Here is a 16,972-nt window from a genome sequence, read left to right on the forward strand (position 1 = left end):
TTCCCATCTGCAAAGTGGCATTAATAATTCTTGCCCTCATCAGATCCTGCAGGCAGCTACTAAGAATTAGTGTGATTATCAGGTAATTTTGAACTTTTTAAAGAGAAAATATAAGGGCCTCTGTACTTGCCCCAACAAGTTTGTGTTAATTTAGCTTCCCAGAGCACTGGAGGATGAAAATGGCTTCTACCTTTAGTAATTCATCCTTGCCCCACTGTGAGGCAGGTGACTTCAGTGTCATTATATCACAATTTCACCTCTAGGGAAGTTCATCCCGACTTCCTGTACTCTACTAGGGTACCCCTTGTTTACAGGGGTATATAAAGTAGATGAAAAAGTCATGGGGAAGAGTCTACAAAGACAGGCAGAGAATAAACAGGTTGTTTTATTTGAAAAAAGAAGGTTCTGGGTACATGAGTAGTATCTTTAAGTAGATGAAGGATTTTTAGAGGAAGACTTTTATTCTCCATATCCACTGAAGATAAAATCAGTCAAGTTTAAACTGTTAGTATGATAGAGCACAACGTGCACAGGCTTTGAAGTCAGGCTGACTTGGGTTTTAACCCCTGCTCCAGCTCTACTGTGTGACACTAGGAAAGCTGTGTAAGTTCTCTGAACCTCAGTTTCCTCATTTGTAAAATACAGGTTGTTTTGAAGCTTAAAAAGAATGTACGTAAAAGGTCTGGAACACAGATAACATCTTTAATTATTAATATTTACTTAAAATAGCTGCAGGTTTTAATGGGACATAATGAAGAATTTCCATGCTATCAGAAAAATAAATAAAGAAAGAATTGAAATGGGCTAATGAGGATTCTCAGTTCTTCCTTCCTGCAGTCCTTACAAAGAAGAGTAGCCTACCAAGCAGGACAGACAAATAACTGTCTGTCATGAGCAGTAAGACATTCATCAGCCTTAAAGCAGGCACATGCCAGGGCCAAAGGAGGTGTCAAGGTTTCATCACAACTTCCTAACCAGAGGCAAATGCTTCAAGATACATGGTCTTATTCTTAAGATTATAGTGTGGCTCCAATTCCCAGAGCATAGCTCTTGTGCTGGTCAACACAGCCTAGCTATCCCAATTTTCTGTTCTAGGTCATGCCTCTGAAAAACAAGGACGCCAATGGGAGAAAAAGGCAAAGAAAAAAAGAAAACAGTCTTTGGAGTGCCAAGAAGAAAATAAACATTACTAAATGACACTAGAGATAGAGAAAGAAAGAAAAAGAAAGTAATTGAATAATTAAATTTAGTAGGGTTGGCCCCTGGAGACAGATAGTTGGGTCTAGAGCAGAAATTCTTAACTTTTGGTACAGATCTTTTTGAAAATCTGAAGAAAACTATTGACCTCTCCCCAGAAAAATGCACACCTGCTCACCCACACACGATTTTCCTTACAATATTTAGAAACTCACAGAACCCCTGAAATCCATCCATGGACTCCAAGCTAAAGATCTTAAGTACCCTAGAGGCTTCTTTATGAAAGGTCATCTTCTATTTTGAGCTCCTTATCACTAACCAGGTCTTCAGTAAGCCCAGAATGCAGAGCCCTGAAAAGGAGGCAACAGGAAACAGGTCACAGGCACTTTCTGTGACCCGGACATGGAATATAAACTAATTGGGAAGAAGAGGACAGTCTGTCTGAAATGGCAGGAATAGGTATTCATTCTTCACTGGCCAAATTTTGAACACTAAGGCCTTTGTCTTATATTGAACTAAGAATCATTGAACAGGAAAGCATTTGGCCTGGAATACCTATGCCTGCCTTTTAGTTGCTTGACTTCCATCATATTACTCAATTTCATCATCTTCAAACTAGAAGTTGCAGTGAATTTTACTTACTTTTAGATGTAACCTTAAAAATTCTAAGATAAAGTTTTATAGAAATCTAAATGTATTTTAAATATATAAGAGTTTCATAAAGAAGTGCTTTCATAAAATGTTTTGTAAAGTAAATAATCACTACAACTGATTTGTATCTTAAATTTGGGTTCCAGTATAATGTGCCACATAGTTCATGAAGTGATTCTAAATACAACACTAGATAGTTTATCAAAAAATTCTTACAGAGAAAATAGCAAAGATAACTCCTGACAATCTGTGTTATTCAGATTTAGAGAAATGCCCCCAAGTTAGGAAAATATCTGAATGCTAAAATAAATAGTTATTGCAAAGCCTACACACTTTATAAGGCACACATGTCACATTTACTGTTTCAGTATGGTTTATATAAAATGAAATTTTCTGATTGAATAACCTTAGCTATATCTGCTTTCCCCGGCAATTTCAGCTCTCTCCTAACTCTCCATAGATATTAATTTTATATAGGAAAGGTGAACTAGGAAGGATTAGGGAGAAGCAGAGAAAGTCCACAGTCTCTAAGGCTGTTTACAACAAGAGCAAATAGTCTTACAAACTTCAGCGATTCCTAACAGTTTCACCATATAACAACCTAATCATTATGATGAAGTTGGGTCATCAAGAAACATGGTGTTCTATACACTCTCTTTACTAAAGCAGGAAACATCTAATATATTTTGGAAATATTTCCTAGGAGAAAAATGGTTAATTTTTTAACAAAGTTTTAGCTCCTAAAGGTAATAATTTCCTGAAAAACTTTATTTTTCCACAATTGCTTGTTTCTTGATAATGAAAAATATAGAGCTATCACTGCAGGTCCTGTAGCCAGCTACAGATACTTACCAGAAATAGTAGCAATCTTTTGATAATAATAAATTACCATAAATTTTGTTTTAAGTGACTGAATTACCAAGTATGATGTAGAGAAAAAATACCATGAGGGATTTGATCTGGTGATTTACAGTGTGCTAACAAAAAATCTAGATAATTCAACCTTTTGGGGGTAGCTTTTTGATTCTTGGATCAGCTATCCATTTCTCCTTGCCTGTCAGCACAATGGCATAAAATGCCAATGTTCTCAAAAAGCAGGAGCCAAAGGCACCAATGAGGCATGGGGGGAATAATGTCACATGGAAAAGAAATGTCAGTGAGTCTCTTCCCCAATTATTCTCACCTGTTTCTTCCAGAATCTCTAAATCCTTTAGCAAAAGGGTTTCGGTCAATTTTTAATCTGGTGATCTGTAAAAAAAAAAAAACAAAAAAGCATGAATTGTATTTACAATAACTGACTTCTTTTTTGGTTGCTCCTAGAAAATTAACAAAAATTGCTCTGTTAGTAACAGCTGTTGTTTTTATTTAGTTTCCTTTTAATCTGAGATTTAAATTGAAGTTGATATAAGACTTGGCCTGGCACACAGATGTCTGACCCACTTGACCCACTTCTCCCTAAAAACCAAGGTTTTCCCAGTATGTGACTCTGTAAACTCTCTTCTGCTCACCTTTCTTGCCCCCAAATGGTGATAAATCACTTGCGTAGACAAAGGCATTGAAATGGAAAACTGGGCAATGGTCAGGTCCATGGTACCTGACATACATCAGGCACTTGAAAAGTGCTTGTTGAATGAATGAGTAAATAAATGAGTGAGCAAGTGAGTGAGTGAATAATGAATGAATGGATTCAGTCAATCCAATCAGGTGGAATCAGACCACCAGACAGCCTGAAAGAACCAAATAGCTGACTGCGTTTCCCATTTCACTTAAGTTGTGCTTTTCCTGCCACTGGAGATTGTTCATTTAATGACCTAAGGTAGTCTTATAAAAGACAAAAAAAGTAGCTAGACTTTTGTCACGGTTGCACACAAAGGAAAATCTACAAACATGGGACTGGATGGGGCAGGATACAGCGCATCTCATCCAGTCTCCAAGACTTACAAGCAAATCAGGAGAAACAAAGAGGCAGCTTCAGCTTCATAAGGCTAAGGAAATCCAGCGCAAACAATTGTGGGACCCATGCTGGATGGGTCCTGAGGAGCCATAGCATTCAACCTCTATTCAGTGCACATGTGTCTCTCTAGTGCATCCTATCGTAGTGGCCTCAAACTCTGCAATGGCTGTATATATTACCCTCATGCCTCCAGACTAGAACAAGCCTGACGAACAAATTCCATATGTGCTCTTGTGTTTCTGCTTTCAGCCTTGGTCATGGGAGGCATTTTGATACCTTCGTGACTGAACCAGATGTTAATAACTCACTACGTTCAGCAATAGAGACTTCGGAGTGGCGGCTAGGGAGCTCAGGAAAGGAGGGAAACCACTTTCAATGGAAGGTAATTCTAGAAATAAGGGAATCTCATTATTTAAGACCATCTTCTCATTCCTGAACATTGCAGAACTTATCACTAGGACAGCTAAAGTTGTATCCTATGTTGCAAATCTTTCGGTCTCGCTTCGTCAGAATGGAATTTCCCAAAGCCACCGTCTTTCAAGGTCTTTAAAATGCAACGTGAGACTCAGACAAACAGACCCTGACTTGAAAGTAGCAAAGCCATATTTTTTCCCTAAGTATTGCTTGCCTCTAGAATGACACACTAATAACGTAGCCCTAATAATGTAGCAAAGGCAATTTAACATCTATTTTATAGACCAGAGCAGGAATCTGAAGCTTTGGCTTTCTAAAGTCTAGTGTCTGCCCTGTGAATATTGTATTGAGTTTAAAGACTGTCACTGCTTTTCTGTTTTTGACTTAAAATCAGTTCTTTCTTCCTCCATAATCCACAGCAATAAACCACACACCATATTTTCTTTTCAAGTTGGGGTTATAATATTTTATTTTCTCTTTCAAGTTGGCTTATCCTATCTGACTCATTTATGATAGGGGTTTCTGATATATGATTGTGCTGCCATATTTGGGGGCCTCCACAGACCCCTGTAAATATAACGACATTCTGTTTCAGGAGCCTGGGAGAAAATGGTTGAAAACCTGTTTCCCACAGCTCACTGGAGCTCAGGCCACGGGGTCTGCATGGAGATTTAATAGACAAATGCCACCAAATGTTAGGAAAAACAACACCTCTATACTTGTTTCAAAGCTTTTAATGTGAGATTTGGAAAGCTTTATGAAGAGTGTGGTTGTGCTACTTATTAGTTATTTATTATCAAGTGCCTTTTGTATGCAAAGCAATGTGACAGGTAGCACAGGTGATGGAGTGGTGTACAGTGAGTGTATGGCTGTTATTGTCCATCTCCCACCCCCAAGAAGCTGATAATCTAGAATAAAAAAGCATACATATACACGAATAATTACAATATAAAACACAGAGTGATACAGTTTGCAATAAAGGCAAAGCGCCATGAGAGCTTAGAGGAAGTAGCGATTATTCCAAGTTGAAGGGCTCCAAGGTTTTGCCTTTGAGGTAGCATGTGAGCCACGCCTTGAAGGATGTGAAGGATTTTAATGAAAGAATGCAAGAAAGGAACAAGGGAAGCATTTCACAAGAAAGGTCCTTTGTAAGCCAGAGCATCAAAGTGGGAAAGAATGGAGCATATGCAAGAAACATGGAGGAGTCCAATTTGACCAGAGCACAGGGTATGAAGAAGAGAAGCAGTGAGTGAGCAGGCTAGAGCGAATAGCTTGAAAGTCTTTATGACCCTGCTTAGGCATTTAGATACCATATAGGTGGAAGAGAGCAATTTTAGCCTTATAAACAAAATTATGACCCCAGTTAGTGCTTGTGCAGACAACTTTGGCTATGTCTACAAATACCAAGGGTAACAAGGATGATATTTTGGTGGAGTAAACCAATATCTTCTCAACTTCAATAATCATTAGTTTCTAATTGTTCCATGGTACCAAAGCCAGCCTGGTAGATTCAGATCCTATGAGAGTCACCCAGAGCAACCATGATGAGGGCTCATAAACCCTACCACTTCCACCCCTGCACACACACCAGACATCTAGGGGCTATCAGGAGTAACAGGGGAGGGAAAGGAAATCTGGGGGCAAAACCCAAAAACTAAGCATTTACCCAAAATAAATAAATAAAATTACATGAAGGGATATTTAACCCAAAACAGAATTGGAAAGTTTACATTTCCCCCTAACCTACCCCAATAGAGAGGTCAAAGCTGTTTAGGAAAATAAGCTACAGAAAATTATACACATAATATATATGTTATCTATAATATGTATATATATGTTATATATAATATATATTAGGCATATATGACACGCATATATATGAGATATATAAATATATATCTCTCACACTTGAGTAGTTAATTTTCAATTCTACTCCACAATTATGTTTATCAATTAGACCCAAATATGGCTGTCTATCTCCACCCTCCCACCGTAGACCAGGTCACCAGCATCTTTTGACTAAACTACTCTAAATTACCTTCAGGCTGACCTCCATTCTTCCACTCTTGTCCCTGTCCAATCTCCTCCACACAGTAACCAAAGTGAAGTTTGTTAACACATACTGGATCATGTTGTTCTCTTCAGTGGCTAACCACTGTATTAAAAATTCAATTCTAGCTCCTTGCCTGGTCTTGCAAGGCCAGTGTGCCCTGGCTGCTGCCTACCTCTCCATCCTCCTGCACTCCTCTGCCCCTGGTCCACAGGCTCCAGCCACACTGAGCTGCTCTCAGTGCTGGAATATGCCAAGCTGCACCCTGCTCAGGCCCCTCTCACTCACTCTACCCACAAACAAAAATATTCTTTTCTCTACTCTTCCCATAGCTGATTCCTCGAGACCTAAGTCTCAGTCTAAATATTATCTCCTGAGAGATTTTCTTTGATCATCCCTCCAAAATAGGATACTCTGCTACTCTCCTAAATTGCACCCTCTTTAATTCCATCTTTGCTCTTAACCCAGTTTGTAATTATACATTTATTTTGTTGTTTATATATTTACTATCTGTCTCTCCCCTTGGAATACAGGTAGGAACCATGTCTATTTTATATACCATTTTATTAAGTAGAACCTAATACACTATTCACGCTAACGGAATATTTGTTCAATGAATGAATAAGTGAATGAATGAATAAATGAAGGATCATGTGAGAAACAGGGATCACCAATCCCAAAGCCATAACAAGCCTCAGAGAATACAGACCAAACAAATCCCTCAATCCTATTTGCTTTCACTGCAGACATTACAGACAAAAGTCTTAAATGTCCTTCCGGTCAGAACAAGGTCTGTTAGTAACCCTTCCCGTGTAGCCAAAACTATTCCACAGCAGTCATGTTCAAACTTGGTCCAATGATAATGAGGAGAAATGGAAAATTCAGAGGTTGTGGGAGCATTTTTCTTCACTGATTTTATTTCCATAACCTTTTACTGGTTTGTGTAGTCTGAGGTATTGAAGACTGTGGCACATGAAGGGGTGCTTGTTGGCTTGCCACCGTTCACTTTAATCATTTTCACTGACTCTTTTGCTTAGTAATATAGAGGCAGTTAATAAATGAGGTATACCTCACAATGCACAGTGCAGACATAAATAGCACAACTTACAAATAAAATGAAATTTGAATGTCATGAGTATGATTTTACATTACCAAGGCTGAATGGGCCTTCCCTTATTAACACTCTCTTAGTTATTCTTATTTTTTTACCATATTGCTTGAAAGGTGTTCCATTGGGATTTAAAAAAAAACCTAGCCCCTATGAAAAAGCAAATTCTGCACTGATTTGATTGGAAAGTTAGAGCAAAACTGGCTCAATACTTTAGGATATAATGAGCGGCTCAGAAAGCCTATTGGATTTGCTTACACAAATCTGGCTGTGGTTTCAGACTTCCTATCTGGTGCATGTAGCCAAATCTCATCAAGAAATAAGACTGTGTTACCTGAGGAGAACAGGGTTGTGTCTTTTGAAATTTAGTTTCCTGTTCAGAAAAAAATTTAGGTTCAGCAGTCTTTTTCCCTTAGAGAAGACAAAGACTCTGCAATGGAAATTTCCTGCTAATTCCATGAGGACACGTTGGCCTCAGCCTCTTCCAAGAAAAAGCATAAAGTGTAGAGTCACCTTTATTCCCACCTCTACCACCTTATTCTTGAGATGAGATTCTGGGCATAGTGTACCTTCCTCTCTGCCACAGGCCTGCCAAGTTGGCACTCTGAGAGCAAATAATAGTAATAATAACTTCAGTATGCTAGCAGCCCTGGGAGTCTATGGGTCAGTCAGCAACGGTGGGAGGAAGGAATGGGAAAAGGGAAAGAAAAGCATAGACTATTTCTTGAAAATAGAAACTCTTTCTTCACACTTGTCTACTACTTATATCCAAAGAAGCAGAACCACAGACATATAGGGAAACAGAAAGTAGAGATGTGTTGGCTAATCATGCAGTCAATTTCCCAGCATATATTCAGTGCTGCACCCTATGGGACAGACACAAACATCTTAGAATTGTGGAGGTGGAAGAGTCCTTCTTCTTAATTAGTGGTCTCTGGGCTTTAAAATTTCATTTTGTTGTTAGTCCCATCCAGCACATTCTGAATCCTGGTACCTAGTGTACAGTGTGCAGCAGGACTAGGTACGGTCTACTAGGACCTAGTCCTAGAGTACAGCAGAGCAGAACTCTGCCCGGTCTTTTTGCGCCATCCTCTCACCTTCCAGCACTATATCAGATAATGCTCTGCTACCATTCATAAGGTTTTTATGGACAATTTTTCAGCAGTGAGTGGCCAGGTCCTTCTTCCTCGTCTGTCTTAGTCTGGAAGCTCCACTGAAACCTATCCACCATGGGTGACCCAAATACTGGTAGCATAACTTTCAGTATCACAGCAATATGTAGCCACCACAGTATGACAACCAACAGATGGGTGGTGTGGTTCCCTGACCAGGAAATGAACCCAGGCCGTTGCGGAACTAAATCTTAACCACTAGCTCGCAAGGGCTGGCTTCGAAATTTCATAGGCCAATTCTAATTCCCCCCTTCCAACATTTGAGGGATCAATGTTGATATTCTGATTTCTTATTCTACCAAATGAAGAGAGTTAACATCTATCTACTATCTCCTGCCATCATTTCATAAAATAAATCACATTTTATTATCAAAAAAGTAAAAGGATCAAAATAAAAGTGTACACTAATAAAATGAATGTTTACATGTATAAAAAGTCCCTATACTGTCTTTATTTTTCTCATCTTTCAGTGGACCATAAAAACCTTCTCTGTAGACTGTTGACTGAGAAGCACCAATTCAGATCAAACTATCAATTTGCAAATGAGAATACTGAGGTGGAGTGATTTGTCAAAGGCGGTACAGTCTGTCAGCTGCAGATCTGGGTCTCAAACTCAAGTCTCTTAACTCTCAACCTGGTGTTTTCTACCATATCATGCTGGTTTTTGTAGAGGTGCAACTTTTGTTCTCAAAAAGCTCAAAATATTGAGAGAAAGATTGGATACATACACAGGTTAGAATGTGATAAGGGTCAGAGAGAGGCACAATGCACTAACAGGTCAATGAGGGGAAGCTCATTTGCAGCTGAAAAATGTAAGGAAAGCTGCTGGGGGATGGTATTTGCACTGCCCTTGAAGAATAGAAGGAATCTAGATGATGAAGATGAAGGGAAAAGGCATTCATGGAAAGACAACAGCATGGACAAAAGCAAGGCAGATACAAGGCACCAACAACAGTGAAACTCTAATTAGATTGCTGAACTCCTGTGGATGCATGAGGATTCACTGGGAATGAGCCTAGAAATGCAGTTGATAATCAGCCACAGAAGACCTTAACTGGAAGACCTGGGATCCTGGACTTTACTCCCTAGGCACTGAGGAGTCATTGACAACTTTTGACAAGAAATGATGCAGAGCCATGCTTAAGAAAGATCCTTCTAGAAATGAATATATGTGATGGCTCATGAGACATTAAGCTTGCAGTCCAGGTGATTCAGCTGGTAGCTATCACAACAGCCCAAGGCGGGGGTAAGGCAGGTCCAGGATAAGGGCAAAAGCAATGAGATTAGAAAGAAGAAAATATTCCATCAGTGGAAACAACAGAGTTTAGTGGCAGATTGGATGTGGGACGAGTCAGGTGTCCAGCCTGGGTGATAAGATAGAAGTCAAAGGAAAGATAGGCTTTAACAGCGGAGAGAAGTGGGAGGAGTCGCAAATGAATAGTATAGTTTGGAATCTTTTGTTTACCAGCAACAAAATGTCATGTTCCCATCTCTCAAGGGTGAACTTGCCAAAACTGTATTAATCTACAATATTGTAAGGGTTAAAAATAAGTTTACAGACACACTCTAATAATTTTCAATACTTGAAAATCATTGCCTCTGTTTGACAACAATAAATTGTCCCCAACCCTCATTAAAAAGCATACAGAGAAAAAGGAAGGAGAAATTATAAAGTCAGAGCTAAAAGAGAACTTCGAAAGCATAGGCCAACTGCTCATTTTCTTGAAGAAGAAATTGAAGCCCAGAAAGACAAAATAACTTTCTTAGAGTGACATAGGTAGCTAGCAGAAAATTTAGGACTAAAACCCAAGGCTATAAGTGTCTAGCACATTGCTATCTGTGGAACAGGACACTGCCTTTCCTTATGAAGACTGGGCAACATTTCATTTCAGTTCCATTCCCTCTATTGTCCTTCCTTCATTGTGTTCCTCTAAACAAGTTCCTAAGAACAATGAGGACCTACCACTGACTTTTTTTCTCTTTGCTCTCTCATAGGCCTCCCAACCACTCCCTTAAAAAGAAATATATGAAGTAAACAATTTTGCCATAAAACATTAATTTTTTTCATTCTGGAATGTTGAGGGAAATAAAAACATGGCAATAGGTGAAATATCTCACAAAAGAGAACAGTTTGTGCTACCTGGCATTGTCATGAGAAGTCTGAAAATTATTGTTAGGTAACAGCTCTGACTTACAGGATGCAGACTTCAGGATTCCTGGGGGAAAGACCTGAGATTTGTTTGCTTTATTAGACGGCACTGTATTATATTAAATCATATCTATACAGCCAAAGGGAATGTTAGTAATCATGCTTGCTGATTTAGCCAGGGACTGGAGATCTGTTAAATAGGCGAAAGCTGTTATCCAGATTTCAAAATGGGCAGAATTGAGTATGACTCATCTATTTTGAATGTCAGCACATCATGAATTCACTCACATGATAGGAGGGCAGAGAGATCAAAATAGTTACCTATTGATTATAATCCCTTTGAGAGCTAATACAGCTCCTCCAATTTCCAACAATCCACTTTCTCCTTAATGAGCAATTTATTCTTGAAAATTGCCTCTACACCCCCTCTCCTTCATGCCTGTGCAGACCCAGCCATTTAGCCATGTAGGCTGACTACTATTAATTGGACGCAAGTTTGTGTCAGTGACTCTATGAGTGTTCCCTCATCTAGTCCTCATAACTCTATGAGGCCGGGACATCTTCAGACCAGAAAACACAAGTTGAAAAGAGTTAAGAAACTTGTTCAAAGTCACACAGTTCATTAGTGGAAGGCCCAGAAACCAAACCAGGTATGTCTGCTGCCAAACGCCATGATCTTAATCATGGTATTCCACCTCCACCAAACCACCACTGCCACCACCCTAGTCCAGATGTAGACAAAATATTGATTCGAGTAGAATGTACTCAGACACAGGAACACTGCCTATGAGAGAAGGTAGAGGAAGCGAAAGAGATTTCGGGTACCCCTGTTTGGTCTTCTGTTGTCACAGGGCTAGTTGTAGCTTTCTAGTTTCAACTTGGGTTACAATATCAGCATTCCTGGCCTCTAGAACTGATCTCAGTAGAATGTTCATTCTTCAGTGTTTGCTCTACAAACCAAATTCTAAAGTTGGAATATTTGTTGCCACACCTCTGCCTTCATGAGAAACTGGTGACTAAACAGTAGCTGGGGTAGTCTTGGAAAAGCCCAATGGATTGTCCAAAGAACTTCAACTTCTTATTCCCCCTCTTCAGAACCAAAGTTAATCCCAAGGTTCCAGTTGCTCAAAAAGCCATGTCTATATTGCTGCTACATCTTGTATCAGAGCTTGAAAATCTTGATTATTCAAGTTTTCTGTAGGGATCTTCCATGGCCTCTGCAATTTTACTATCTAAGGAGTTTGAGAAGATTTAATAATTTTTAAATAATGCCCCAAAGCAAACTAAAGCTCTCTTTCTACTTTAGATCAAATGTGGCATCCACAAGGAATATCTGAAGTTGAAAACACTTTCCAGCTGCTGAGAAAGCCCAGCAACCATAGTACTTAACATTTACAAGACTAAGGGGTTGTTATATGTCAAATTCCTCTGAAAGTAAAGAACATCTAAGGAATCTTCTCCAGATACACTATGAAAGATAGAAATACCCTTTATATATGAACCAAAGGTTAGACAACTCAGCTTCTCCTCCCTGGCCCATAGTAAGCACTCAATAAATATTTAGTAAATGAATATTTTTCCTCTCTTGCTTTCATCGTCAGAGCACTAAGCATGGTATCCAATACAAAAGATAATGAGTATTATAACACAAGTTCATTTTGCTCCAAGCAGGCCCCAAACTTTTGCAGACTTTCTAGCAAAATAAACAAACAAAAATCCTTTGTTTAAGAAAAGGACTGGTTTTCTGAAACACCTTGTCCACATCTGTGATTAAGTTATTCCATTGTATTATCAATATGTATTTATGTGTATTTTACTCAACTAAAACTCTCCTTTGCTTGAGAGAGAAATAAGTCTTAATCAGGTCTGTTTTTCTACTAATCTTGGAACACTAAGTTTTCAATAAATATTCACAGGATGGATGAATATATTACAGATGTAAAAACATACAGATCTTAGGGTGTGGCTGGTGATCTCAGGGAGGTAAATTTAGTCTGAAAGTGTAAATGGAAGCGGTGGATCTTAAACACAGTTTGAGAGGCTTGATGACTTTCATGTAGCCTGGCGGAGGGATACACGGAAAATCGCAGATAAGAGGGAAGGAATAAATCAAACCTCAGCACTAGCAAAGGAATTGCAAATGATGAGGAACATTCTCCAGGATGTAGCAGAGATCATGCACATGGGTACAAGTACAGACAAACATGAAAATGACTTAGGAGGTTTAGCCCTCTTGGTCAAAGATCTTGTCTGATCTAAATCTAGACTATGCCAGCTGCTACTAGACGTTACTGTGTTGCCATGATCAATGCTTTGTGTGCACTGCAAACCGGATGTCTCTCATTTCGGCTTTTCAGTGCCAGGTGGAGGGACTAAGCATTTCCTTCCAAAAACAAGACTCAACTCCTTTACAAGCAGATGCAGCAGGAGACTCTCAAGGGCAGCCCCTTACCTGCTGGTTCTGATAGGCTGTGACCGTGGTAAACACGGTCTCTGGAAAGTTGAATGTTTTCACTCCATCCCCAACAGGGACAGGCTTGGTGGGTGAAAGGTCGCTGCTGAAATCCTTGCGAATCACATGAACTCGAGGCTGGTATTTGTGCATAGAGTGCAGAATGATCTGAAAAGAAAAGGGGAAACATTATGCCAGAGTTGCCTCTAAGGTCCCTACATCTTTTCGAGCTCTCATTCAAAATAAATCATAGGATAGACGCATTGTAGGAAGAGCACAAATTGGGGGTGGGAAGTACAGGAAACTGGAAATCAGTGTACTTGCCCACACTGTAAATGATTGGATAGCATTACATGGAACAATAATGCAGGGTATCCTAATAACGGGTGGCAGATGTAATATGCTTATGTTAATTGGATAAATACTGAATGACTGTTTTAGTACCAGTGGACAACACTCCACTAAAAGGTCTCAGAACCTCTGCCATGTGACAATTGTTACTTCCTGCTTCAGATTTGCAGCATGGGCTCATACTGACTTTAAATTCTATATGCTATTGTTTGTACTTTGTTTTTGAATTTATGGACATTCTCACATGTCATGTTTGAGTGAATGGTCTATGTATGTTTTCCCTTCCTCAGAAAATTGTCATTTCCTTAAAGATAGGCAACATGGTTTTAGCTTCTTCCATCTTCCCATAACACCCACTACGGATCCTGGCATTCAGAGAAAATGCAGTATATGTTTTGCTGCCAAAGGTAAATTAATAACATCAAGGCTCCAATTATACCCAGAAAGCCTTAAGACCTATTCTTTTCTTATAAGTTCATAAATTTCTTGAGAGATCAGCCAGAATTGTCGCTTCAGCTGTTTCCCTGAGTTTATTGCCCGTGAGTTATTCTAGTGAATGTTGTGATTTCTCTCACGATTGTTTAATTTGTCCTTTGTTTCCATCTTGCCCCATGACTAGACCATGAGTCCCTAGGGCACAAGAACTCTGTCTGATAAACACAACCTGATGCATAGCAGACATTTGCTAAATGTTAGCTTTGTAAAAAATGAAATTTCACAGGAGGGAAAAAAACTTTTATGCTTACTTACTTAAAATGACTTTGAGTGGCCTAGAGATTCTTATTTTACCTGTTCAAAAAAAGGCTGGGGCTAGTCAGTTCTAGAGCAAAAAGAGGAAGAGGGAGGGAGAGAGAGATGGGGTTCTTTGACTCACATGTCCTTGATCATCCAATTCATTGTTGGTCAGCTTGAGTTTGTCGAAACTGACCACCTGTCTCATCCAAGTGTCTCCAGAAGCTAGAGAATCAGGGTGTATATAAACTCTTGGGGGTACAGGGGAATCAGCGTTGCCAGCCACCATCCACTTGGAGCTATGATACACATATCTGAGATAAAGAGGGAGAGAGGAGAATTCAGAGACAGATGCAAAGAGGCAATAGAGGCCCAGGAAACAAGTGGGGACAGGAGAGAGGAGAGACAAGAGATGACAAGAATGGAGAAGTAGTAGGGATTAAACAGAGAATACAAAAAAGAATAAGAGAGGGTAGATAACCAGGGAAAATGAAATGGAAATGGAGAAGGAGATGGGGTGGGGGAGGGCAGAGAAGTGTTGTGGTTAATGATCAAAGCTGCAGCTCTCACAGGGAAAACATTCTTCCAGTCCTTTCCTTTCTTCTCCTTCTCCTTGCCTTGCACCCCTGTGTGCACACAGGCATCCTGAACCCACATGTCTAGCTATGGAAAAGGTATTTTACTGCAACCTTTCACCTTTCAAATGCAAACCATATAATCTGTTGGCCACTTGTTCAGGATTTGGTTCCTTATTAGAAACATCTTCCATATTGTCCTATAAAACACAGCCATGTGCAGAGACCCTCCAAGCCTCTCACTTGTTAACCATTTCCTTGCTAACAATCTGAATTTTAAGGCATTTCTATGACAATGGAGGGCCTTTGCCTTTGGGCAACCCTTCCCAGAAACACCACCAAGTCTTCCCAGTTAGTGTTTTCTTTGATGAACCCAGTTTTGAACGTCATCATCCTCCACATTATTTTCCCACAAAGCCACTGGAAATGAGATGTTGTTGGCAGCAAAGGAGGTCAATTTTCCAGACTTTGCCAGTTGCCCTGTAGTTCTGAAGAGTGTTCTCCATGGATCTGACACTTCCCTGCTTCTCACTTCTAAAGGACCATGTGAAAGCTGGACCCTTAGAGACACTTAGTCCAAATCACAACTCTCAAGATCCTCTAAAATAGATTTGAAGCATCTCTCCTTCTAAATCCTGCATCAGGACTGCTTCTCTCTTAGCTAGCTCTTTTCCCCATCATACTAGTCCTGGTCTTCCCCATTCATCTCTCACCTCCAAATTCATGGGCTTAAGGCCAAGTTTTCAGATATTTCAAAAGTGAGCCATGATTCACTGATATGATTAAGCCACAACTTGTTTCAGACAAGAATTACATTTAAACCATCCAAGGGACATAGAGACTGTGCTGTCTTTTAATGACTTTGAAGAAAAGTGATTTAACAAACTCACTCACAACCCATATTAATGAACAAGAATTCTCTGTAACTAGATGTTCTTCTTGGGATCTTATCCAGTTCTCCTATTCTTCCCCTCCATCAACTGCAGGGTAATACATCAGATATATAATTGAATGCACTGGTCCACTTCTTCCCCTCTCCAAAATAAATTATCTCAACTCACTTAGCATTTCATAAATCAAATCATTCAATATGTTAATCACCTTCAATGTTAACTGAATTAATTTTAGACTTTAGATCCATTTGATTTTTGTTATCCTGGCAGACACTATACAATCCCACTCTCTTCAGAGATATAGGGAGTATTCCTGACCAAACCATTACTGAGTCCTGATTTCCTATCTCTAGTGACTACTTCCTGCTTGGTGCTCTGTCACAAGCCATTGGCATATCCTTCATCCTTGTTCCCTGAATGGTGCATTGTACAGTGCACTGTTAATATGCTTCAGCTAATGAGTTTAAAAAACTGTCCTGGAACGTTAGTGATGCCCACAATTCCACATCCCAGAGTCATCATTACCTGTATCTTTTATTGTCCACAGGCACAATGTCCATTGCTATGTAATACTGCTGGTGTGGATCCAGGCCAGTGATTTTCACTCTCATGGCAGGAAACATCCTCCTGTAGAGGGGAATAAGGTAGTAAGCTCAGCAATCAGAGGGGAAGAAGTAGCAGGAGTAAAAACTTGGAGAATCTCTTCTGATTAGGAACTCTAAGCACACCAAAGTCCAATGTCCTCTAATTCTCAAAGTTGGTTGATTTTTTTTTCACTTTGGAAATTATCACTATAAAATATGCTGAGGACTTATATTTCTGAAATAACTTAATATTGCTCTTCTTAGCTTAAATTGACCTATTTATTAATTCATACACTCAAAGGGCTTGTACCATACCCTGGTTTATATTGTTAGTTAATCTTTAATGTGATAGATAGATAGTGTGTGTAAATATCTACACATACATTTCCTATTAGGTCATAACATTCTTGAATATACTTATACTCTGGTACTTAACATACTTGAACAATTTATACTATTCTTATTACCCAATTAGCTTATCACAGTTGATTGTAGGTGATTATGAAATATTTTTCGATTGATTGAGTCTATTTGAAAATGAACATTCTAAAAATAATCTCTCAAGAAAAGAAGAAAGGAAGGTGCCACCGCTTCCCAAACAAAGGGCCATCAAAGTTTGTTTGCTTTTTTTCCTAACACATAAAACTGTAGAAAAATTTCTGCAAGTTCTCAGGCTGTCAACGTGTGTGT

General features: G+C 39.3%; 1 protein-coding gene across 5 annotated transcripts in view; it reads right to left on the reverse strand.

The window, feature by feature from the left end:
* Positions 1-16,972, reverse strand: part of TBX15 (T-box transcription factor 15) — a 104,576-nt gene that overhangs the window by 26,249 nt on the left and 61,355 nt on the right. For all 5 annotated transcript variants that reach the window (XM_014847608.3, XM_044749343.2, XM_014847613.3 and 2 more), the window contains exons 3-6: positions 16,224-16,325; positions 14,373-14,544; positions 13,148-13,315; positions 3,032-3,096 (exon numbers count right to left, since the gene is read on the reverse strand). In XM_014847608.3, the coding sequence (XP_014703094.1) occupies positions 3,032-3,096; positions 13,148-13,315; positions 14,373-14,544; positions 16,224-16,325 (507 nt within the window). The remainder of the gene's footprint in view (positions 1-3,031; positions 3,097-13,147; positions 13,316-14,372; positions 14,545-16,223; positions 16,326-16,972) is intronic.

This window comes from Equus asinus, chromosome 16 (assembly GCF_041296235.1).
Source record: "Equus asinus isolate D_3611 breed Donkey chromosome 16, EquAss-T2T_v2, whole genome shotgun sequence".
NCBI lineage: Eukaryota > Metazoa > Chordata > Mammalia > Perissodactyla > Equidae > Equus > Equus asinus.